Genomic DNA, 24602 nt, shown 5'->3' with positions numbered 1-24602 from the left:
GAAGGCCTGAATGTGCTCTAATGTGGGTCATATATAAAGGAGAGCGTCTAAGGAGTAATTGTGATTGTATTTGTTTGAACAGGGTAGCTACCGAACTTGATGCTTTGATCAGTCCAGCTACTTCTAGGGAATTAACTGCATTAACAACATAACTAGAATCTGACACAATATTTAAAGGTCCATGAAAGGTTTGTAGTACTTCCAAAACTATATGGCATTATACTATCTGTGGAGTATTGGGTGTATAGTTTTTTGTCACAACTTCGCCATTATGGACATAGGCACCTGTACTTGTCTTGGATCCATCTGTGTAGACTGTTTCTCCATGTGGCAACGGGGTTTGGCTAGTGATCCAAGGGAACACTAGGGGATGAGTTTTGGCAAAATTGAGGAGGGGATGTTTTGGGAAATGGTTATCAAAGGTTCCTGAGAAGCTATAAGCAAGTATGGCCCAATCATCATTCATAGCGCATAATGTTTGTATCTGCTCCATATTGTAAGGGGTTATGATTGTTGCTGGAGCTTTCCCAAAATGTGTTAATGAGTTTTTTACTCCCCTCAGAGCGAGATTGGCTATGGCAGCTGGGTAATATTCTATAGTTCTAACTTGAGAGGCTTGGGGGTGGACCCAGATCAATGGGCCTTGTTGCCACAGGACAGCAGTTGGCAGTCCCGGAGTAGGAAGGATGCATAACTCAAAGGGTTCATTTAATTGTATCCTATTCAATTGTGCTGTCATAAGGGCTTGCTCTACTTTGTGGATAGCTTGTACTGCCTCAGGCGTAAGAGAGCGCGAAGATGTTAGTTGTGAGTCCCCCTCTAGGATTTTAAACAGTGGTTTCAAGTCAGTGGTAGGTATCTTTAAAAATGGCCGCAACCAATTAATGTCTCCTAGGAGTCTTTGGAAATCATTCAAGGTTCGCAGCTGATCATGTCTTATCTCAAGCTTTTGGGGGTAAATAACATCTGTGGAGATAGTGGTTCCTAGGAATTTGCTAATACTAGACTTTTGGACTTTCTCACTGGCTATATTCAGTCCCCATGTTTCTAGGGATTTAGTGAGCTTTACATAGGCCTCTTCTACCTCTGCTGATTGTGGGGAGCAGAGAAGGATATCATCCATATAGTGAATAATTTTTAGTTTGGGGTAGTTCTCGCGGATTGGTGCTAGCGCTTGCTGCACATACAGTTGACATATGGTGGGGCTATTTGCCATCCCTTGAGGGAGGACTTTCCACTGAAATCTGGCGTCGGGTTGTTCATGGTTAATAGCTGGCAGGGTAAAAGCAAACCTTTCCCTATCTTTGGTATTTAGGAGTATAGAGAAAAAACAATCTTTGATGTCTATTATGATTACTTTCCATTCTCTGGGTAGAGCAGAGAGGAGTGGCAGTCCTCGCTGGACAGGTCCAAACAGCCTCATTTGAGCATTTACTGCTCTCAAATCATGAAGCAATCTCCATGATCCTGACTTTTTTCTGATTATAAATATGGGCGTATTCCATGGAGATACAGAGGGTTCTAAATGTCCTAATTGGAGCTGTTCTTGTACTAAGTGGTGAGCTGCTTCCAATTTCTCAGAGGATAGGGGCCACTGAGGAACCCATATGGCCTCCTCTGTAAGCCAGGGTATGGGCATGGCGTCTTCAATGGCCCCTACGAAAAACCCAGGCCGCGACGGTCATTTTTTACTTTGGGTAGGATAGGCTCCGTGCGTCCCTGTTGATGTTTCCCTAGCCCTCTGCCAGGGATGTATCCCATATCCATCATCATGCCTTGGGCAGGGGTGGAGTACTCATTAATGAGTTTAAGGCCTAGGCCTTGCATAACATCTCTCCCCCACAAATTGACTGGCAGTGGGAGCACATAAGGGGTAACTGTACCTTCTTGCCCTTCAGGCGCCTGCCATCTCAATGGTTTGGCACTAATGGTAGGACTAGACTCATATCCTAAACCTTGTAAAGAGTGTGAGGACTGTGTTACAGGCCATTTGGAGGGCCACCAGGTTGCAGAGATAATACTTTTATCTGCTCCAGTGTCTAGGATTCCTTCAAAACTCTTTTCTTCTATTTTGAGGGTCAATTTTGGTCTGTCTGCTAAGTCTAATGCTATGAAAGCGGAATTGTAGTTGGAGGAGCCGAAACCCTTTTCTCCTCTCTCCGCTGCGATGGAAGGGTAATTGGTGTGGAGACTAGGTAACACTAAAAGCTGGGCTATGCGGTCTCCTGGGGATATGGGGTAGATACTTCTGGGGGCTGAACACATAATTTTCACTTGTCCCTCATAGTCTTGGTCAATAACTCCGGGGTGGACTACAAGGCCTTTTAAGACGGCAGAAGAGCGCCCCAAGAGTAATCCAACTGTGTTTGGTGGTAAAGGGCCTTTGAAGTCTGAGGGAATAGGTTGAACTCCCATCTGCGGAGTTAACACTATTCTGGTGGTGGCACGGATGTCCAATCCTGCGGAACCTGGAGTGGCTCTCCTTGGGGGGCTTTGTTGCTCCCGAATGACACTTGTGTGCTGGTTGCCCCATATATTTGCGGGCCCTGACGGCGGGGGCCCCTCTGGGCGTTTTTTGGCAGCTCTAAGGGTTTCCCTTCTATGTCTTTAACAGATCGGCATTCATTGGCCCAATGTCTGCCTTTTTTGCACTTAGGGCATAATCCAGGGGTCTTTTGGGTCGTGTGCTCTAAAGTTGGGCTTCTACATTCTCTCTTTATATGTCCTAATTTCCCACATTGAAAACATTTAATATTTTTATTGGTAATTCTGGCTTGTTTGTGGCTTTGTAATATAGCCGCGGCTAGGCCCGCATTGGTGAGTGGTCCCCCTATTTCTCTGCAGGCTTTTAGCCAAGCATGCATCCCCTTCTGTTTCCAGGGTGTTATCGCTTGCCTGCATTCTTTGGTACACTGCTCGAATACTAATTGCTCCACCAGGGGCATAGCTTGCTTTTGGTCCCCAAATACTCTATCCGCGGCCTCCATCATGCAAGCGACGAAATCTGAAAATGGCTCGCTCAGCCCTTGGATAATCTTTGTCAAATTGCCTGACACTTCCCCTTTGTTAGTGAGGGCTTTCCATGCCTTAGCAGCGCACGCGTTTATTTGTGCGTACACCTGTGCGGGGAAGGCGGTCTGGTTGGCCACCCACTGTCCCTGGCCTGCCAACATATCATACGACCACGCGGGTTGCCCTTCGGCAGCGTTTGCACGTGCCTGGGTCATGCTGATATCATGCCACAACGCTTTCCACTCTATATATTGTCCCATGCTAGTAAGGCATGCTTTAGTCACATACTGCCAATCTGTAGGTGTCATAGCTGTCTCTGTCAACCTTTCAATCTGTGCTAAGGTGTAGTTAGCACTGACTCCGTAAGCCCGAACGGATTCTGCTAAATCTTTAACTTGTTTATGGCTTAGGGGCTGGTGGGAGCGTACCCCGTTGTCCTCAAACACAGGGAACATTTGCTTAATTGCTTGTATGGTATCTGGGTGACAGAAAGTATGTGTACCGCTCACATAAGGTGGCGGAGCAGTGGGCGACGGAGAGCACCCTGCTTTCATTTTCTCTTTGGTCTGCCTTTCAGCCTTGCTAGTTCTCTCACTTCCGCATTTCACGGTCCTGGTCTCTCCCCCCTCTTCCGAGGATATGAGCTCCTCCTCTGGCTCCCTGTCGGAGAGTTGAAGCTCTCTCAACTCTTCCCATGGGTACTTGCTACTTTCTCCGAGGCGGTCGTCACCTGCTCCTCGGGGCTCTTTCACTTTTGCCCTGGGCGGACTTTCCCCCTCACTCTGGGGTTTTTTAACTTTCATTTTAGCGGTCCTCTTTCGGCCGCGAGCTAGCTCTGTCTCCCGTTCCGTTTCTGACATGCTTTCTTGGATCTCTGTCAAAGCTCTCTGTCCTGCCTTTATCACCTTTTCACATTTTTCATCTTGTAGGCAAGCTCTAATCAGCTTCCATAGTGGTCTAGTGCCTCCTCTCAAGTGTCCCTCTTCTTCTTCTCTATCAAGATCTTTCCCTAACTTGTCCCAACTCGGGATGGAGAGGGACCCTGAACAGATAAACCAGGGAGCGACGCGGTCTACCTCCTTCACAAAAGATCCTAAGACTTTGCTGGAGACCTTCAAATTTCGCTCTTTGAGCGCTGTCTGCAGCGCTGTGACTAATGACGGCGCGTTTCCCATAGTGTCTCTTTATCTACCGAGAACCATCAGCCCCTACCCTTAAAAGCGCGTCTCTCGGAACTTACCACTCCGGGTTTTCTTCAATCCTGCAGTTCTGAATCCTCTCCAGATGTCTGAAGGGTCCTCCCTGTGCCGGTGATGTTCTGGTTCCCAGGTTTCGGCACCACTTGTCGCGCGCCCCGTCCTCGCCGGCAAGAACAGCACGCAACAACAGCAGGATTCTTCTGCAGAAAGCTTTAATCTTCAGCTCTTTGTGAAACAAATGTGTCGGGCAGGACCCAGACTAAACGAAGGGGCCAGCTTATATAGCTCTCATGCTCTGTGCTGATTGGTGCTGCTATACGTGCTTCATTAGCATGGCAAATTTTTTGTAGATCTGATTGGTTCTTATGCTAAGGAGTGATTAGCATGTGGTTTTGTGACGTAGGGTATTTTGTAACTGGGAAGTATGGGACTTTCCAGTTGCCCCACGTTGAGCGCCACCCTCTGGGTGCGGCTGCCAACACTTTTGTGTATGAGGTTAAGCAATAATCCAGTTTCATTCTCTTGCAAGTACCTGTCCAGTTTTGCCAACACCAGTTTTTGAAGAGGCTATCATTTCCCCTTTGTATGTCCATGGTTCCTTTATAGTATATTAATTGACCATATATGGTTAGGTTTATATCTGGGCTCTCTAGTCTATTCCATTGGTCTATTGTTCTGTTCTTGTGCCAGTACCAAATTGTCTTGATTACTGTGGCTTTGTACTAGAGCTTGAAGTCAGGAGTGGAATCCCCCTAGCTTTATTCTTCCTTCTCAGGATTGCTTTGGCTATTCAGGGTCTTTTGTGGTTCCATATGAATTTTAGAACTATTTTCTCTAGTTCATTGAAGAATGCTATTGGTATTTTGATAGGGATTGCATTGAATCTGTAGATTGCTTTAGGGAGGATGGCCATTTTGACAATATTAATTCTTCCTATCCATGAGCATGGGATGCATTTCCATTTATTGGCATCTTCTTTAATTTTTATCATGAGTTTCTTGTACTCTTCAGGATATAGGTCTTTCACTTCCTTGGTTAGGTTTATTCCTAGGTATTTTATTCTTTTGATGGAATTGTGAATGGAATTGTTTTCCTGATTTCTCTTTCTGCTAGTTCATTGTTAGTGTATAGGAATGCCACAGATTTCTGTGTTTTAATTTTGTGTCCTGCAACTTTGCTGAATTCAGATATTAGATCTACTAGTTTTGTAGTGGATTCTTTAGGGTTTTTTATGTACAATATCATGTCATCTGAAAACAGTGACTGAATTCTTCCTTACCAATCTGGATACCTTTTATTTCTTTGTGTTGTCTAATTGCTGTGGCTAGGACTTCCAGTACTATGTTGAATAGAAGCAGGGAGAGTGGGCATCCTTGTCATGTTCCCGATCTCAGAGGAAAAGTTTTCAGCTTCTCACTGTTAAGTATGATGTTGGCTCTGGGATTGTCATATATGGCCTTTATTATGTTGAGGTACTTGCCCTCTATACCCATTTTGTTGAGAGTTTTTATCATGAATGGATGTTGAATTTTGTCAAATGCTTTTTCAGCATCTATGGAAATGATCATGTGGTTTTTGTCCTTCTTTTTGTTGATGTGGTGCATGATGTTGATGGATTTTCTAATGTTGTACCATCCTTGCATCCCTGGGTTGAATCCCACTTGATCATGGCGTATGATCCTCTTGATGTATTTTTCAATCCAGTTTGCTAATATTTTGTTGAGTATTTTTACATCTATGTTCATCAGGGATATTTGTCTGTAGTTTTCTTTTTTTGTGGTGTTTTTGCCTTGTTTTGGTATTTGAGTGATTATACATTTATTTTATAACAAAGGTGTCAATAATTACATCACATGGCTTTAGTGATATTATTGGTTCCGTTCAGGGCAGAACAGAATTCTCAGGCAAACAGTATATCATAACCATGATGACTGAAATTCAGGAGGCATCCCAGGTTGAATCCTGCTTAGTTCTGCCACTTATGAACTGTGTAACTTCGGACCATTTATCCAACCTTTCTGTGCTTTGGTTTCCTCAAGTGCAAAATGTGGCTAATAACAGTACCTCCTTCATAGAGTCATCATAGAGATTAATATATGTAAATTACTTGAAATAAAGCCTGACACATAGGAAGTAATTGATTGGCATCTACCCTTGTTATAAGTACCATCACTCACAGTGTATATATTGGTTAAATGTTGTCTAACTTATTCAACTAATATTCATTAGGGTTGAAGGGATACTGTAAGTGGTATTATTTATTTGGTCTTACCACAGGGCAGTGACCATAATGTTCCTTTTCTTCTGTAATTAAACTTCTGGACCTTTGAAGGTAGAGGGTAGAGAGGAGGAATTTGTAAATGCAACAGGAAGACATCCCTAGCAAGCAAGAGAGAGCATATGCAGAAAAATGTGTCTCTAGGGATTTCTATCTTCACAGCCTTAGGAATCCTGAACCAGAGGTGATGAGTCCCATGTAAAAGTGGAGTTTGCTCATGAGAGCTGGAGAATACTAAAATGCTCACAGATAAGATGGTGTTCCTTGTTTGTTCAGGAACCATTCATCCATCCCTATATCCTTAATTTTTTTCCTATAAAGGATTTACCACCTTAGTATTCCTCCCACAATTCCTAATCAAAACCCTTCAGAGCATTTAAAACTCTGGCATTTAAATCTGTTTATAAGCCCTGCTCTCACTGATACCTTTTTACCTGGCCTTTTTATATGTTTTAATTTTGTATCCTGCAACTTTGCTGAATTCAGATATTAGATCTACTAGTTTTAGAGTGGATTCTTTAGGATTTTTTATGTACAATATCATGTCATCTGAAAACAGTGACTGAATTCTTCCTTACCAATCTGGATACCTTTTATTTCTTTGTGTTGTCTAATTGTGCTGGTGTTAGGCATCAAAAGAAAGTGACCTGTAATGATTCAGAACTGTACCAAGTAATAGGGTAAAATCAACATGAAATTTGGAAATATGTGATTTTTTTCTTATTCATCAAATTTAGATAAATTACTTCTCTAAAAGAAAGCCACAGGGAAGAAAGCATTTAAACTTCCTGTTACTTGTCCAGATTAAAAAAAAAAAAAAAGCAAGTCAGATCACAAAGAAAGTGTAAGTACATTTAATTATATGGAAATTTAAAACTTACATAGATTTTAAAATTAAAAGCATAATCAACAAAAAGATAAACTAAACGATGGAAATTTACAGCAAGTATAACAAAGGAAGTCTTTTTGTAAAACATTCTCACAAATCATTAAGAAAAAATGTAGACTAATATTTGATATGAGTAAGAAAGTACCATGTAACTGCTTAGCTAATATACTAAAAATGTTCAGTTGCCCTAATAATAAAGAAATGCTAATTTAAAAAATAATATTTCTCTTTAACAAGGCAACAAATGTTTGAATGTTAATATCCAGAGCTGTTGAAGATGGAGGCAGTAAAGGTGTCGATGAGAGACTAAATTGGTACATTTCTTTGGGGTTTAGTTTAGCAATACATGTCATATTGATGTTTATGCCTTTAGATCCAATAATCCCACTTCTGCAATCCATTTTAAAAGCTTAAAAATCTAGCAAAGCTTAGTCAACAAAGATATCCATCACAGCATTACTTAGTGAAACATTTAAAATCACTTAAAATTAGAAGATTATGTACTCTTCAATACAGCAATGAAAAATAATCTTTACACAATTTTTAATATAGTTATACAAAAATGTTAAGTGAGGGAGACAGGTCATTGTTAAAAAGAAAAACCACAGGCCCAAAGACAGAGTCATTCATGTTAATGGTCCTGTTAGCAAAGCCCTCTCAGTGCCCCCAGGGATGTAACCTTCAGTTAGTTAACATGGAATTTCCTGGTCAGCACTAGGAAATTTACTGATAGATCCCTTCTGTTTCCCTTAGGAGGCTGGCCTTGCATAAAAAACAATGGATCCTTTGCTAAGAGATTCCTTTTTTCCCCTTCCTGTCTATCATTCATTAAAAGCCTTCCTTCTCTTCAGTTCAATGGAGCATCTCTCTACTTGCTAGAGGGGATGCTGCCTTGTGAGGTAAATGGCAGAATTTCTAGAATCTCCCGTCTGGCCTTAGGCCATTTTTTTATCAATGGGCATTTACTGTTGCAGCCTCAAGCAGCCTCCAGTGAATCTGGGGAAAGGTGTGGAGAGAAAACGGCCATTCTCTCCTCCCCTCCATTCCTGGTACATAATTGATCTGGTGTCTGCCAGTCACCAAGGACCCGCCCATGGAGTTCGTCCAGGAAGGGGCAGGTGGGGAAGGAGAGAGAGCAGGTGGTGGCTGTGAGTTTGCACACCTCAGTGGGGAACAGCCAGAGCCATGGCTGGTTAGCGAATTGGAGCAAGCTATGAGCCATAAAAACAATTTCTCCCAACCAGCCCTTCCCCTTGCCTCACTTCACTTTCACCAGATTCATAGGGGAATTTGTTACGTGCCTGATGCATAACTTGCTTAATAATGCCAGTTAGATCTTCAAATTTACTTGGTTGAATATTGTAATTTAGCATATAAAATAACACTGTATGATTGCAGTTATGTAAACACCATGTTAAAAACAGTTAAAAAAATCTATAAAAATCTAGGCGTCAGACAAAAAGACAAATGAAATATATCAAAGGAGCAAATCAACAATTGTGTCTGAGTGTAAGGCTTTCCTCTTAGTTTATCCATGGTTGTGTACATCACTCAAATGACCTGTAATGAGGATGTTTACATTTTACATTGGAAAGATAGATTGGTAATTGAAAAAGCAAACAAGTGAGGCACAGAAAATGTGGGAATTTTCTTTTTTTTTTCATAGCAGAGTAGTGGATCCAAATAATTTTATCTGAATTTGGGCCACTTGGTCTGTTTGTGGAGCATAGATGCTAAATCCAAGTATCCTCCTAGCTAAGGTTTCCTCCTGCTATATATGTATACAGCATACTTGAACCTGCAAAGTCAAGTCTTAAAGCCATTTGAAGCCATATTAAAAATGAAACCCCAGACCTTTTAGTGCTTGATTTTCTTAGAAATTTTATTTTCTTCCCATCAAGTCTGAGAGATTTTTAAAGTTCATTTTTTCTAAAACACTAAATCTGATTTTAGTTATATTACTGATTAAGTAGCTTTTGATTTTTGAGATCACCATGCTTGAGAAAGCTTTAGCATACTCATATACAAGGATTGTGGGCATAAATTAAGATTCTCTTCCTGTCTTGTTTGTTATGCAAATTGCCTCATCAAGGGGAGGCCATTACTGGGAGGTAAATGAAGAAGATAATGCAGTATTAAAACTTTCAAAAGGCTGGTGACTGACTGACTTATAAAAGTTCCCAGGCTGACTTCCATGGCCTTATGGGCTCTGTCATCAAAACCTCCTAAGATTCTGAAGACCCAGTGCCATGGTTATCAGGAATTTGGGACCTGGTACCAGTAAAAGTGCATGTTGCATTTTGTCAATTTGAGCCCTTGGCTAGGGTGTTGGTCCAATTGTACATTGTTTGTGCACAGGACATAAAGCCGCTAGCTTCTTGGATTCTAAATAGGGTCTCAACCAAGGTCTGTCCTCAACACAAGGTCCTTACTAAAATTCAACACCTACAATTCTTTCCTTGAAATCTTTCTTCCAATGGAGTCCAATTCTAAAGTAGATATTACTTGAAAATAAAATATAAGAAATAAATTGTCTAGTGTAATAATGCTTACTAACCTCTCTTAGAGGGTTTATACTATTGTAAATTATATACATAATACAGTACTATTATAATAGTATATATCAACACTACACTGAGCTATTATAATCATATATATTAATATTATACTAACTGAAAAATATTAATCCTTGAAAAATAAAACATTTTGATGGAACTTCAGACATCGTCATTAACCAATGGGGGAGGGATTTTAGGAGTCAGGACTTCCCACACACTCTGTATCACATCATTCCATTGACTTATGAGGCAAGCACAGACTGAAGACAAGATATCTTAATTCCTAATTTTCCAATAGGGGTCAAAAATAGAGTAGAACACTAAAGAATTTCACATAACTATTGTGGATTCTAAAATCTACAACAAGCGTCTAGGCCAGAAGAAAGCTGACCTTTTTTGGTCTCAGGTACCATCTGTCTTCTCAGCTCAACATCTCAGGTCATGATTGTATGTCACTTTGCTCAACAAAACTCCCTGATTGACACAAGCCCTGTGATACATGCTAGTCTCTGGAACTGAAATGAGAGAAATATATCTTCAGTCTAAAAGTCCCAGTCATCAGACTGAAGAACAAATATTTTGATTCCATGGTTCGAAGGTCACGTATCATTCAGCCTTTAGTCATGGACTGGCAGAAAGTTAACTGATCCGTATGTAATGCTTTGGGTTTGATTTGTTCTCATCTGAACTAAAGTAATCAGAGACTAAGTGTGACATTTTCACTGTCCAAAATTCCAAAATCATTTTTCAGGAAACAATTTTACAATGGCTTTGTCTTTTACAACCTAAAAGATATGGTTGTTTCTATTACTCGTTCTGGTCTGGAACTATCCTTTTGTCAAACATCCATGGTATCTTGTTTTGTTTTGTTTTTAAGCAGTTCAGTTGTGCTTCTTTAATACCATTCTCTGTTAATTTTGAGATATGTTTTAAGGGAGAAGCATATGTTATGAAAAGATCGCTGGGTTCTGGATCCATACCAGCTTGTGACTCGGGCACATCAAAACTTTGAGCTTCAACTTCCCTTGTCAATAAGAAAATCCCACACCACAGGGTGTGGTGAGGATCAAACATAGTATTATGCACTAAGGTACTGTAGAGATGGAGACTATTAAAAACAACTAATGAGAAGAAAAAGGCTTGAAGGAATTTTATGTCATATGAGCTTTATGGTATAATCAGAGTTGCAGCCCTTCATTCATACGCTGAGTTTAATAGGCTTTAATTTTGATTCTGTTGCTAACTAGAGATGTGACTGTGGACAAGCTATTTGATCTGTCAGACTCAGTTTTTTCACCTGTAATGCATGGCTGTGCCTGTTACTTAGGGTTTTGGTGAGTATTAGGGATTCTAATATTTATAAAAGTATACAGCAATGTGACTAGCTGCAATTATTTATCATTATCCTATGTTAAGTTACAGTCCCTCTGATTGGTCTAATAATTTTGATCAAGGTTTATGGCCATTATGGAAAATTATGGCAAACACAAAATATTTTTCCTTGAAACAGGGTTGATGTTTATCAGTAATTTGGATAGCTCAGTGGTTTTTTTTCGATATCCTTTATTTGACTACAGAACTACTTTATAGGGACTACTTAATGGCCATACCTTTATTTTAGACAGAACTTTTCTTTTAGGTATGGTTAAAGTTTGTTTCACACAGAGGTACCGTTATGGCATATTTGATTTCTCCTCTTGTTTTCATTTATTTATTTGCTAAATCTACTCTGAGCCAGGCAGTATGTCTGGATTACTGCCAGGGGTGCAGATGCAGACAGGAAATCGGCTGAGAGGAAAGGCACTTCGCAGAGCCCTGAAGCTGTCTCGTTGCCTGTCTCATGAGCGGACATGCCCATGAGTAGCTGAGGTGTAGTCTGGGTCTGAGATGAGAATTATGCCTGTTCTGAGGAAAGCCCATTTCAGATCTTTGATCTGTGCTGGGGTGCATCAAATCCCCCATCAGCCCTTGGCTCATTGCAATACTTGGGCAGTCTGCTGCCAGGACAACTCCCGCTAGTCATCTCCCGCCCAGTCCCTCTCACATCCCAGGAGCCAGCCCAGGACCCAGTCAGGTTTATTTGTTCCAACTGTCATGGCTGATTAAGTTCTCATTTCTATTGTGCAATAGTTTAGAGTGAAGAAAAATGTCTGAAAGACATACTTTTCAGTTTTTATTAGGTTATAGACACAGACTAGGATCTTCCTAAAAGCTAAAGGAGAATATTCCAAGAAATACTGAATATTCTATTTTTTCATTACTACAAAATTAAATTTAGAACAGAATAAATTGGGGGATAATTTGACTTATAATAAGAGTATGACTAGGAGTTGATATTTGAGATTAGTATTACAAAGCAAATCTATTCAGTTTAAAATATAAATAAGAATACTTTGATCACTTCAGAATACTAAGATAAGTACATGTAGATTTTATAAAACTCTATTATCATATTCTTTTATAATACTCTACCATTATCTTGCACATCTATTCAAATTTGGAATGCCTTAGTATGAATGTATGAAATCATTTCCAAAGTTCTGAAAGTAATCATAAATATTCTGACTTAGGATAAAGAATAGAACATTGGGTTCCATTATTTTCTATTACTAAACAAGTGTTTTCCATTATTTTTATTAACAGAAATAAACTAAAATCATTTCCCTGTATTATTTTATAATAATTCCTCAGAGCCTAGATTTGTTACCTTTATCCAGCCTGGAACCTAGTTTGGTTCAGGAGATAGCTATGTTGGAGAGAAGGACATGAAATGCTGCCCTTTCTCCACCCTAAATTATATTCTGGGAAAGAGTTATATCTAAATGTTACATTATTTATATATGAATTAGTTGTATCTAAGTATCTAAATAACAGATCAGACCTTCCACTCTTTATACTCCCTCATTTTCTGACTGGGCTTCCATGTATTGAGGATTATATAGGATACGCAGAGGCATGGAAACCTGCCCCCTAAACTTTATGCTACTGTGTTCATACAACTTGAAATTTCCTTCTTAATATGGACATTTTGAAATAAATGTAGAACTGAAAAAAGGGTCAAGTAGTTTACAGAATGATATTCATATCAAATTCAAAGCAGACAATATATTCTTTATAGGAAGTTTTATGTATTCTGATTCATTTTCTACCCTCTTAGTCTATGAAACCAGCAAGGAATGTTTAAGTGAAAGTTCAAATGTTCCTAGGTTTTCATTATCCCTGAGGTTAGTAGCTTAGTAGCTCTTAAAATAATTATAAAACCTGCTGTCATGTTTGTTTAATAAAAACCAGGTAGGTTTTTAAAAATCTGATGCAGTATTTAGAGCATGGGAAAGGGAGGAGGGAGGTGTCTGATAGATGGTTATGTGAATTTGGATATCATGGTTTTATTGTATCTAAAAAAAAAAAGGTAATTTCCCTATGTATAATTTCTATTATTGCTGTATAGCTCTTTACTCTGGTTGACTTGACAAAAAATACTGAGAAGTAGGAAAGGCTCTTTATTGAGGTCCATGTCATATGCTTGGGTCAATTTACATCTCTTCCCATTGCAGTCAACCAAGTCATTGGAGTTGCTTTTAATTAAACTCAAGTAAGCTTTTACAGAGGTACAGAGAGCTCTTTTGAATTGAGTAGGTTTTTCTGACCACAAAGCAGGTATTCAGATGTAAGTGTTGTAGAGAAACACCTACATCCCACTTTTCCACCATGTTGCCCTGTCTCCCAGGATGGTGAGCACTTCCTTCATGCTGTGTAGTTTCCCTAACTGCCTGAACACCTTATTCAACCCATTACAATGACCTGCTTTCCCCTAGATAATAAAATTTGTCAATGCATTGCCTATATCTAATCAGAAAGTGATTTCCCCTCCACAGAACTCCTCCCCTTCCTGGAGCTGATGAATTGTTTTCTCTTATTGAATTATCTTGCTCTATTGTCCCATATGTTTGTGAGATTCCCTATATGTTGTATTCTACCTCAGGAGAAGCTAGAGACTCTTCTTTGGCTTCCCTTGCAGCAAAGGCACAGGCATGTGTCCTAGTTTTGGACAGTGCTATGAGAAATTGATGAAAGGCTCTATTTCAGAAGAAAAGAGAGTGGGAAAGCAGATACTAGTGAATGCTGCTTCCTGGCAGAGGCGGTGAAGTGTCTGGCTTTTGAGGTCAGTGGTGGTAAAGGTTTTGGCTGTTCATCAGTGCTGGAGTTATGGTCTTAGTGGCCGGTGTTGGTGGCTGTGAGATCTTGGCTGGAGCATCCTCAGTGCCTGGACATCAACCCCCATGACTAGTCTCTGAGCCTGATCCCTCGGACCTGTCCGAGATACTGTGAGCAAGTTAAATCCTTTAACAGATTCCCATTCCAACTGAATTGCCCCATACTCCTTTTGTTTACAACTACAAACTCTGAGAGAGGTATGGATGGATAATTTGTTTTATAACAAGCTTTTTTATTCAATGCTACAATTTTATAAGCTTGCTTCTGCCGGAAATGCGCATTTAATTTTTAAAGGACTCCTTTTTTTTTACTCTGTTTCTAAAAGTTGACCAGATAAGCAACTTCCGAACAGTTTTATGTGATATTCTGAGAATGATTCAGAAAGGCAGCTGTACCCTGGATGCCTGTGATCATTGTTAACCAAAACATACATAAACAATAAAAAAAATGAAGCAAATAGTGACAATAAAGGAGTGAGAGGATAAGGAAGAAAAATAAGAGAATAGCGTGAAGAGTGTAGCAGCATAAATGTAAGACCATACTGTTCACGACACTAATATTCCACATACTGTGTAACAAACCCTAGCTACTGTGTGTTGGGGAGGGGAGTTAAAGCTAATTCCAGACTTCAGGACAGGAGTGGGAGAGTGTGGAATGGAAATCTGAGAAAGGACTGAGGGGTAAAGAAGATTGTAAACCTCAAGGTCAAGTCCTTCTTCTGAGAAACCATGGAGCTGAGGCCCTGGGAGGGAGAGGAGGTAGGCTCATACCCTCACAGGGCTCCACCCAGGGGCAGGAGCCTTCCCTGAAGTTTGACCTCTGCCAAAACAAAACACGCAAAAATGAATCAGTGGTGAGTGCCTTCCATCTATTTTGTAAGTAGCTGTTTGTACTTGGAGTTAGTCCCTTGGTTTAAGGATCTCTGAGTTTTGCATATTGTGTATCACTTTCTCCATCATCATCTCCAAAGCATTTATTAAATGCTTCTCTTCATGGGGTATTAAGTTAGACAGGAATAAATTGTTCCTGCCTACCAGGAGTTTAAAACGCAGATCTTAAAGAAAGCCCCTATCCTTCCCTCCTTATATAAGAGAAACCCCTTTTCTATTTTGGCAGGAATTGGATTGATACATTGGAAGATTAGGGAAAAGAGACAACCTTTCCCTGATCTTCCCTCCTTTAAACAGAGTTCCAAGAACCTCGAAATGCCCTATCAACTGTTAATATTTTCCTGTTGTTAAAGTGATTTTAAGATCAAGCACAACAAAATTCTAAGAATGATGTACTTATGAATAATCAAAGCAAAAATATGGTAAGCTCTTTCTGCCTCTTCCCTTTTCTCATTAGTATGAGATCTAAAAGAAACTTAAAAATGAAAACAACCCCTGTAATTTATTACTGTCTTTGATATACAAAAGGTTGGTTTTGATGTTGTTAATAGGTCTTAATTTAACATCAAACTGTAAACTTCATCAGAAAAAAATTCTCTGAGTGTATTGGTCACCCAGAATTATTGAATATAATATAAAAACAAGATTTCAAGGGAGAACAAAATACTCATCTGAATCTTCAGTGTATGTGGGTTCAGCAAATGGGAACATTTGTGGTTTTAAAAATATGATATTATTCCTTGCCTGATAAAATTTTCTTAGAAAACATTATCCAATAGCAACCTGTGGCTAAAAATACTGAATGGGATGTACTTTAAAAAAAATAAAATGTTAGGTGCCCTGCACCAAAACCTTCAGGCCAGAGGACTGAACATCTGTCAGAGATAGATGACCAGAAATCTTAAAAATCAAATACTTATGATAAAACACTTGTACAAACCTTATGCACAGAGACCAAAAGGTATCAAAGTGGATACACTAAGCATGTCATTACATCTATTTAGTAAGTCATCTTTTATGAACTTTAAAATTTACTCTTTCTGATTAAAAAGAAATAGCTCTTATTTTTTTATGAAAAGTATAGAAAAATATAAAATAATTTTAACATTTAAAATATTTCCTTCATGGTATTTTATTAAACATATAGTATGAGTAGTGGAGATTATAATGCATATACAATGTTATGCCCTGTATTTTTCTCTTGATATGACTTAATGATTTCCCTACGTTGTTAGAAGCTGTTCATTAGTATCACTTGAATGGTTACATTACATTTTGTAAACATTTGTATGGCATACATAGGTACACCATAGTATGCTAAGCCAGTCTTCTATTGTTAGATATTTTGGTTGTTTCCAGGTTTTCCACAGGTTTAGATATATCCCTGCATGGAACTGCTCTGTAGGGAAGGTATCCTGTTTTTAAGGTTCCACCTTAGGTTAGAGGATTTACTAAGGCAAGAGGATTACTGCATCAAATAGTAGGAAAGGTTTCAGAGCTCTTGGCCTAGACTGAAAATTATTTCCTTCTACCCTCAAATAGCTGTACCAATTTAAACCACCATCAGGTTTAACAGAAAGGGCATTTCAGGATGTTCTATAACCAGTGTCCTGAGTTGTCTTGTCTTCATATGTTCCTCCTCCTTTAAAAATAGCTGAATTGAGGTTCACATCAATTATACGCTGTGAGAAAAACCATAAACAGCTCTCTTTGTACAGGTGTTGAAAACATGGTCTGTCACTTACCAACCCCTTAGGAAAAAGTAGGCGAGAAATTGCTCTCAGATTTCATTGCCAGGGAAAACTGTGCCCCTAGTAAACAGCTGGTATCTCTAGTCAAATGAAGCTCTAAACTGCATTGTTTCTTTCTCCATTTGGCCCCTAGGGATTTCAGAAGCCAGGCTGTGGCCCATTTTTCAGTGTCACGGGAGGCATTGTTTGAACTTATTTTGGGTTTGATTTGATTACCTTAAAAATAATTTTTATGTCATTCATTGTACTTTTAAGCTGCTTAAAATTCTTTAAAAAATAGATGTGATCTAAGTTAATACAAAAATTTGATGAAAAATAATTTCTTTAAATTGTATTTTATTATTAGCAAAATTGAATATTTATTCATTAACCATTTGTAGTTCCTTACTGGCAGTTTCCAAATTGTTTCTTTTGCCCATTTACCTACTAAGCTCTTATTTTCTTCTGTAATAATTTGTATGAGTGTTTTGTGTATTAAGACTATCAAAACTATGAATCATTTCATATTTGTTGGAAATACCAGTTTTCTTTCTGATTTCATTTATGCCATTTTTTTAACCTAAAAAATGTTCCCTTGTTATTTAATTAAATTATCTGCACCAGGCTTTGGAAGCACCCCGTCAGTGAATTGGTAGTGGTATTATTTGTGATTTCTCTAAAACCTTTATATGAAATGGTCTGTTTTGGCCATCTGTTACACTCCATCAGATTTAGAAACTATTATATGCAGTGCCAAACTGAATTAATTATTGTAGCTTATTCTCTTTGGGGAAGGGGTGGTCAGTATTGTTCTTTTACCAAAAACACCTAAGCAAACCTTCCCTATTTTGTTTGGGTACACTTAACAATCACTTTGACAATATCCTCCAAAATACCTTAAGGATTTTGTATTTTATTAAATATATAAATTGACTTTGAAAGAATAGACATCTTTACAATTTTCAGATTTTCCATTTAAGAATATGTATCTCCATGTATTCACCTTTAAAATATTTTAGAAAATTTTGTGATTGTGTTCATGTAGTTTCCACAATTTTTTTGCTAAGTAGTTCACTCTTGTATATTTTATATGTTTCTTGCTTTTATGGAAAAGATCTTTTTCCACTATACTTTATAATGGTTTTTGCCAATGTATAGAATAGCTATGGACTTTTCGACATTTATCTTTATTCAGTCATTTTGCTTAAATTTTTTTTCTTTGTTTTTATACATATACAGTCTTAACAACTACATGTAATGATAGTTCCTTCTACTTTTTTCCTGTGGTTATGTCTCATATCTTTGGTCCATATTTTCCATTGGCCAGTGCTTATAAAATCAAGATAGATGATGTTGATTATAATAGACTTCTTCATTCTTGATTTTAATAGGAATGCTACCGGTGTTTCGCCAATAATAATATGGCTGTTGGTTTGATATAAATATATTTTTGAGAATGTATTTCTTTATACCTGTGTGCCAAATAAATCAAGAGTGGGTGTGAAATTTTAAAGGTTAACATTCCAACATGTGTTGAGCCACAATGATATGATTTTCTTATGTGACTATATAATTATTATTAATACATTTCTTAATACCAGACTGTTTTTTCATCCTGATAAAACCTACAAGGTCATTGTTTACTCTTTGTTTAATTTTTTAATTGTGCCAAACTCGATTTGCTCATTTTATTTAAGATTTTTGTATTTATATTCAGTGTTGAGATTGTTCTGTAGTTTTTGTTTCTGTGTTATTGCTGTGAGGTTTTATTATATCATGGTTTTCTAGGTTCATAATTGGATAGCTGCCACTTTTTTAACCTTTCAAAGTAGTTAACATAGTAGCAATTATCTGATCTAAAAAGGTCGAAAAATAATTTTGTCTCTATTCTTATTTCTTTATATCCTGAAATACTCCCAAAAGAACAGGGGAGTTAATCCAAAACCCATGTAAGAGTATGAAATATAAGCAACAAAATAAACCATTTCATAGAAGGATCACAATTTTTGCTGATACTAAAAATTGAAAGAAAAGTTCCCAGGGATCACTTAAATACTACGCTGCCTGACCTAGTGACCAAAGCCTTCACCACTTCCCCCTCACCAATGAAGTTGCTTCTTAAATATTCTGGTATGCAGGCTGATGGCATAATGTCAAAGTACAATGAATAAAATTGGCAAAGTGAAAAAAAATCAAAGTTAAAAAATTGAAGTGCAAAAAAAAAGGAAAATCACCTCAGTCATATAGTTCTCCCAGAGCTCTGACATAATATAATATAACATTCAAAGTACTGAATGGATGCATTGCCTGGCCTTCAGCTCCTCCATAAATACTTTTTTAGTCATGACTGAGCTTTTGATACAGAACGAGGAGTAGATGGTTTCAAGTTACCATCACTCTCTGACAAGGAGTGCAGATTTTCTCTATCAACCCCATATGCTTTGAGACTCAAGCAAGGCAGTAAAGGGCTGCTGTCTTCCTACAGGCCAGCTGTCCGGCTTGATGGCAGCTTTGGGTGAGTGCCATCCCTCATTGCTCCATCCTCTTACCTAGCTGGACTGTGAGAATTTGTAGAATGACTTTGCCTCAGGTTGTCTCTCCACCTTCAACTGTCAGCCTTCCATTCAAACTTCTGGCAGCCCGGTTGTTGTTCAGCTGTCCGGCAGTGGATAGCTCTTGTTTTGTCCTGCGCAGAACCCTCCTCTCTATGCCTCTGGGAGCCACACCCTACTTTCCTTTCGCTGAATGGCCCTTTCTCACATTCCCTGTGGTCCTGGATGGGCATGTCCGTCAGGTGCCCATGGTTCACCCCTCCACTTGTCGTGTGCCACTGCCTGGGCCATTAAGACCTCCCGAGAATCCCAGGCTACTCACAGAGGACCACAGGCAGGGAGCAGAATCATTCCAAAGTCAGAGCCCTAGGAGAGGCCTCTGGGAGCTCAGCGCTCTCTGACTCCCATCTTTCCCAGACCTGGCTCTTCAGTCTCCCTGTGGTTCTGATTGACTGATTTTTCCTCCAGTCTCTTACCTTTTTTTTTGGCCTAAGTTAACCTCAGTTTATTTCCTGCTGTTTGCAGACAGGCCTCACACCTGCATTTCCAGCTCTATGCAGCTACCTCAGGCACTTGTGTCCATTGTTCTGTCTGCTGGCTTGTAGCTTTGCCTGCACTCCTGAAAGCTGCCTCTCAGATCACTCTCCATGGTCTGCAGCTTGGAATCTAGTCCTGCCCCACATCTAAGACCAGCCCAAGTGCCCAGGGCTGCAGCCCACACCCAGGATGCTAGCCTTCTTTCACCTTGGCAGATAACACTAGGCATGGTGACCTGAGTTCCAGGGGGATTTCACTAACCTGAAGTCTTATCAGTAGAGTGCTGCCCATAGGCCCATGTTCTGAACAGAGTTCTGCCAACTTGCCACCCTTGTTCTAGGGATCCTCGACAGGTGCTCTATTTACGTGCAGATGTTTCCAGGAGATAAGAAAAGGAGGTACCCTACTCCCACTCCAGAGACAGCTGTGCCTTTGGTCTCATGCCTAGGCCTTGTTCTACCAGGAATGTGCCCACTGTCCCTGAGGCCAAGGTCCTCTGGAAGGATGCAGATAGCAACTTGTAAAGTTGCACTTCAGTCTCTTCTTCCCTGATGAGAATCCTGGTGCTCTTTGTAAACAAGAATTCAGAGCTCAGTCTTCTCTGGGACTCTGAGGTCTCAGTACAATCACCTCTAAGACCACCTCCCATTCCCACTGATTTCTTTGTCTCTGGGTGGCTGGATTTTGTCTTCTTTTGGAAGGGTAGTGCATGGAAGACAGATTTGGAAATTACATTTTATTAAGATGACATTTGGTCTGTGTATTAAGTTGCAGCCATCTTCTGGTATCTTATGAAAACTGTCTCTGACATCTTGGTTGTAACCTACTTGGATGGCATGCTAAGGAAATCTCATCACTGAGCATTCTGACAGCCAAAGATCTGGGATATACTCTACCCACTGCACCATTTGTATTGCCTCTTGGACAAGCTAAAGAAATGTGTTTTTGAGATCTCGTCAATAGAAATCCTAGGTCAACATTTATTCTTTCAAGGGGTCTGTGAGTCTATATCCCCAGAAAAATTTTCAGAAATGAGCTGCATTTTTTAGAATCAGGAATTTCACACCATTAAGGTGACATCTGAGGTAGTGAGTCAGAGAACAAGATGGAGCCTACCAACCTTTTAAGGTACCCACTGGCAACCTGACTCTGCCTCTCACGGATGAATGAAAAGGGGGTGGAAAGAAGGGAAGAAGTGTCTTCCTCAGCACTTCAGAGAACAGACAAGAGCCCCATAGCCCCAAACAGACAAAGTTCAGTAAACTATAGTGTAGTCCCGATGCCAAAAAGAAGACTAAAAACTCTCTCACTTGGAATTGGCAGTAGTCTGGGATGACCTTGATTTGACTTTCCATTTGATGCGAAGCTGCCTTCTTGGAATTTGCAGCAAACTCTGGCAAGTGTGTGGGGAAGAGCTTCACCTGATCTCTCAGGTCCTATTATTAAAGAATCTATAGTTTAGTGCTGTCAGTGAATACAGAAATGAGCTCAAGTTATATCAGGGAGATCTAAGGTCTGTACAGGATGCATTATTATGCAGTAAATGGTTAGTGGGCACCCAGAAAACTCTTCATGGGAGTGAGAATGGAGTGAAGTGATGGATAGTTTAAATAATATTTATAACATCAGTGAATTGCTTTAGTCTAAGTTTAGAGAAAGAGTAAAATTGAATCAGACTATTAACACCAAATGTTTCCATCATTAACACTCACTGTTTTGCTGCCTCTTAAAATAAAAAGCCATTTGTGGTCCAAAAGTTGGTCAGCAGCAATACCTATGGATCATGCTGAAAATAGAAGTGAATCTAACTTCCTGAGAGCTTACTACCTGCATTTTTAATAGCTAGATTATACAGGGAAATCAGTATGTCTATTATTAAAATAGAAAAGCTGAGTGTTTGAACACTAATTTGGAGCAGGAAGATTATGCAGAACAAATCCTCGACATGGAAATGATACTTCTCCCTTGAGCGGGAAAATTGTCTAAGAGAATTCCGTGTATGAGCAAACCTGTGGTGGAATGTTAAGAAGGAAAATCCAGACAGTGATAATGTGGAAGACCCAGTGGAAAGAAATAAAGCTGCTTCTCTGAAAGCTCAGATATGAGCTATAAATTGTGTGTGTACAGATGACCTGTAACTTGTTGTAAAGCTTGGAGCAGCCACAGAAGTCACTGAAAGAAAAAGAGAAAGAAAAAATTAAGAGATTACTCTTGCTACAAAGCAGGCATCTGTGTTTTTTAAAATCTAAATAAAATTAAAACTATAGGAACTCTGGAGCTTTCTCAGGGTAGCTATTACCCCTCCAAAGAAGGCATTGCAAAATTTAAAGCTGTAAGTCTTTCATATGGAAAGGCCCTCGATAACTGTCATTCATGCAAGAGAAATTCAAGAAGGAAAGTAGAAGATTAATTAAATGTTTGAATGATTATTCAAAATATAGGATATCTCCTAGGAAAGCATTGTGTCAGTGGAGTTGTGGGCTTTCAAAAGGTTGTGGTGCTACAGGAAATGAGACAGAATTACTTAGAACCAAGCTGGTAAGTGTAAGTGATGAAGGCCCTATGTGCAGTTGAACCTAAGAGTTGTCCGAGGGTGGAGCTGAGGACCATGGGCTTTGCACAGCAGGTTGTCTCAGTTTGGGTTTAGGGTTTGAGTATATGCAGTTTGCTGGAGAAGTCAGCCCATGACATACAGTGAGCAGGCAGGGAAGTGAGACAAGGAAGAAAGGAGAGTCAGTATACTGCTGATTAGTAAGTCAGTTAGCGCTATGAGCATTACCCCACTGAAAACCCTCTGGGAGACTATAGAACATTTCTCAGGATTGCCCCTCCACAGGGCAGGAAACTGAAATATGTTCCATCATCTCCCATCTCACAGAGGCTGGAAGTCTAGAAGCCCATGTTGCCAGCACTGAGGCCAGAGACTGGCCAGGTCATCGGGCCATCTCGTCATTCAGGGCTTTCTCTGGGCCTAAGGTTCTCTGGGGAGCACTGGTGTGAGACACACAGAGAGGCTGAGGTTTTGTACACTAATTCAGAGGCATGGTGTACTCTGAGAGATCTGGAGCAGGTGAGTTGCTTGCTCACAGCAGTGCTTCCGATGGCTCCAAATGAATGCCTGGGACCCCACAATGTTGTGGGGCATGGCTCCTGTTTTCTCTGCCACTTCAGGCATCAGGTGCCCCCATTCCTGGGGTTGAGGCCTTAGGAATACCACCTGCACCCCTCCACCTGTGTCTTATCAGTAGTCACATGCCCTGAGGCTAGATACTTTCTGAGTGATAACTTTAAGACATGTAGATACGTATGGGAACAAACTACATAGACAGGGACAATTATGGGCCCACAGAGTACATCCAGGGCACAGCCCAGAACAGCTTACAGTTTCCTTTAATTTCTTTCTTTCCTTTTTAACAAGAAAGTTGCCCAGACATTAAATTCTGCCTCTTTTAACCACGGAATGTTTCATGGGCATTTCCACTCCCTTGCTCATCCCCACCTGAGCACAGGCCCCTCCGTGACATGCTGCCTTCCTCTCTGAGCCACGGGAGGAGGCCAGAGACCTTGTCAGGTTCTCTTTCTCTGAGCCTGCTGGGGGCACCTTACTCCCTGCTGATTTTAACAGATTCTTTCAGAAACTGAGTTTTTACAGAGCTAATTTTTTTCATTTTCAGACTTCCATCTGGACTCCTAAAGTTTCTCTTTTGTTGGCTGAGGTCCTGAAGCTGTTCTGGCTTTAAGCAAATATTTCCAAAAACCTTCTCTGATCTAATAACCAACAGATGGAGACATCCTTTTTGTTTTCTCTATAGAAATGAACTTGACACACAGCTCAATTTAAATCAGTATAAATTTGGGAGAAACTACTATATGCCAGATACTCTTTGAGTTAGGGATAGTGTGTGTTAAATAACAAAAATTCAGCCGAGTAAATTTAAAGATTTAGTTGGCTTTACTCATTGATTCATGAATTGGGTAGCATCCCTTCTAGAAAGTAGAGGGGAGTTCTGTTGAACTGCAGAGATGGAAAGGGTTTTCAAGGTAAAGAGGGAATGGAAAAAAGGAAATTATTAGCAGAGAATCAATATTTTAGGCAAAGTCACCCTCCTAAGGGGAATAGAAGGGTCTGTCAATAATTTTTCTAGTACTGAGCAGGAAATTCCAGGTTGATAGGTTAACTGTTAGATTCCTGGGGGTGCTGAGACTGCATTTAGGTCAGGTATTAAGTCTTGGTTTGCTGATGTAGGGCCACTAACATTAGTGACTCCATCTTTTGGCCTGTAGTTTTCTTTTTAACCAGTGTAAGAATGCTTTCAGCTTCAAAAAAAAACACTCTAATTTAAAGCAGCCTTTTAAAACAAAGGAAATTCATTACCAAGACAGCGGTTGGCTCTTCCAGGTGCAGTACAGGGCTGTAGCTCCACTTTTCTGGAATTCACTTGGCTCTTACATCCTTCATGCATTTTTGTCATTAGACCACCTCTCCTGCATCATCACAGGATATCTGCAGACCTTCTATATGTCATATTCAGGCATGATAATATCTCAAAGCAGAAACAGGACTTTTGTTCTTCATTCATATTTTCAGAAGTGAGGAAACCATTTCCAAAAGTTCTCTAGAAGTGTTCCCTTCATATGTCGTTGGCCGGAATTGTGTGCCATGTCCATCCACAAACCGATCACTAAAAGGGAACTGAAATTAAGTGACTGGTTTGAGCCAATCAAAATTTGCTGAGATGTGC

General features: G+C 39.7%; 1 protein-coding gene across 1 annotated transcript; it reads right to left on the bottom strand.

The window, feature by feature from the left end:
- Positions 1 to 217: 217 nt before the first annotated feature.
- LOC130682658 (igE-binding protein-like) lies at positions 218 to 4515 on the bottom strand. Its single transcript, XM_057497506.1, has 2 exons — positions 2674 to 4515; positions 218 to 344 (listed from the first exon to the last, which is right to left on the bottom strand). Exons 1-2 carry the CDS (start codon positions 4185 to 4187, stop codon positions 218 to 220), a joined length of 1641 nt encoding a protein of 546 aa, XP_057353489.1. The 5' UTR covers positions 4188 to 4515.
- Between the last annotated feature and the right edge of the window lie 20087 nt (positions 4516 to 24602).

The sequence above is a fragment of the Manis pentadactyla genome, chromosome 2 (genome assembly GCF_030020395.1).
Source record: "Manis pentadactyla isolate mManPen7 chromosome 2, mManPen7.hap1, whole genome shotgun sequence".
NCBI lineage: Eukaryota > Metazoa > Chordata > Mammalia > Pholidota > Manidae > Manis > Manis pentadactyla.
The sequence above is the reverse complement of the archived record's forward strand: the minus strand, read 5'-3'. Positions and strand labels throughout refer to the sequence as shown.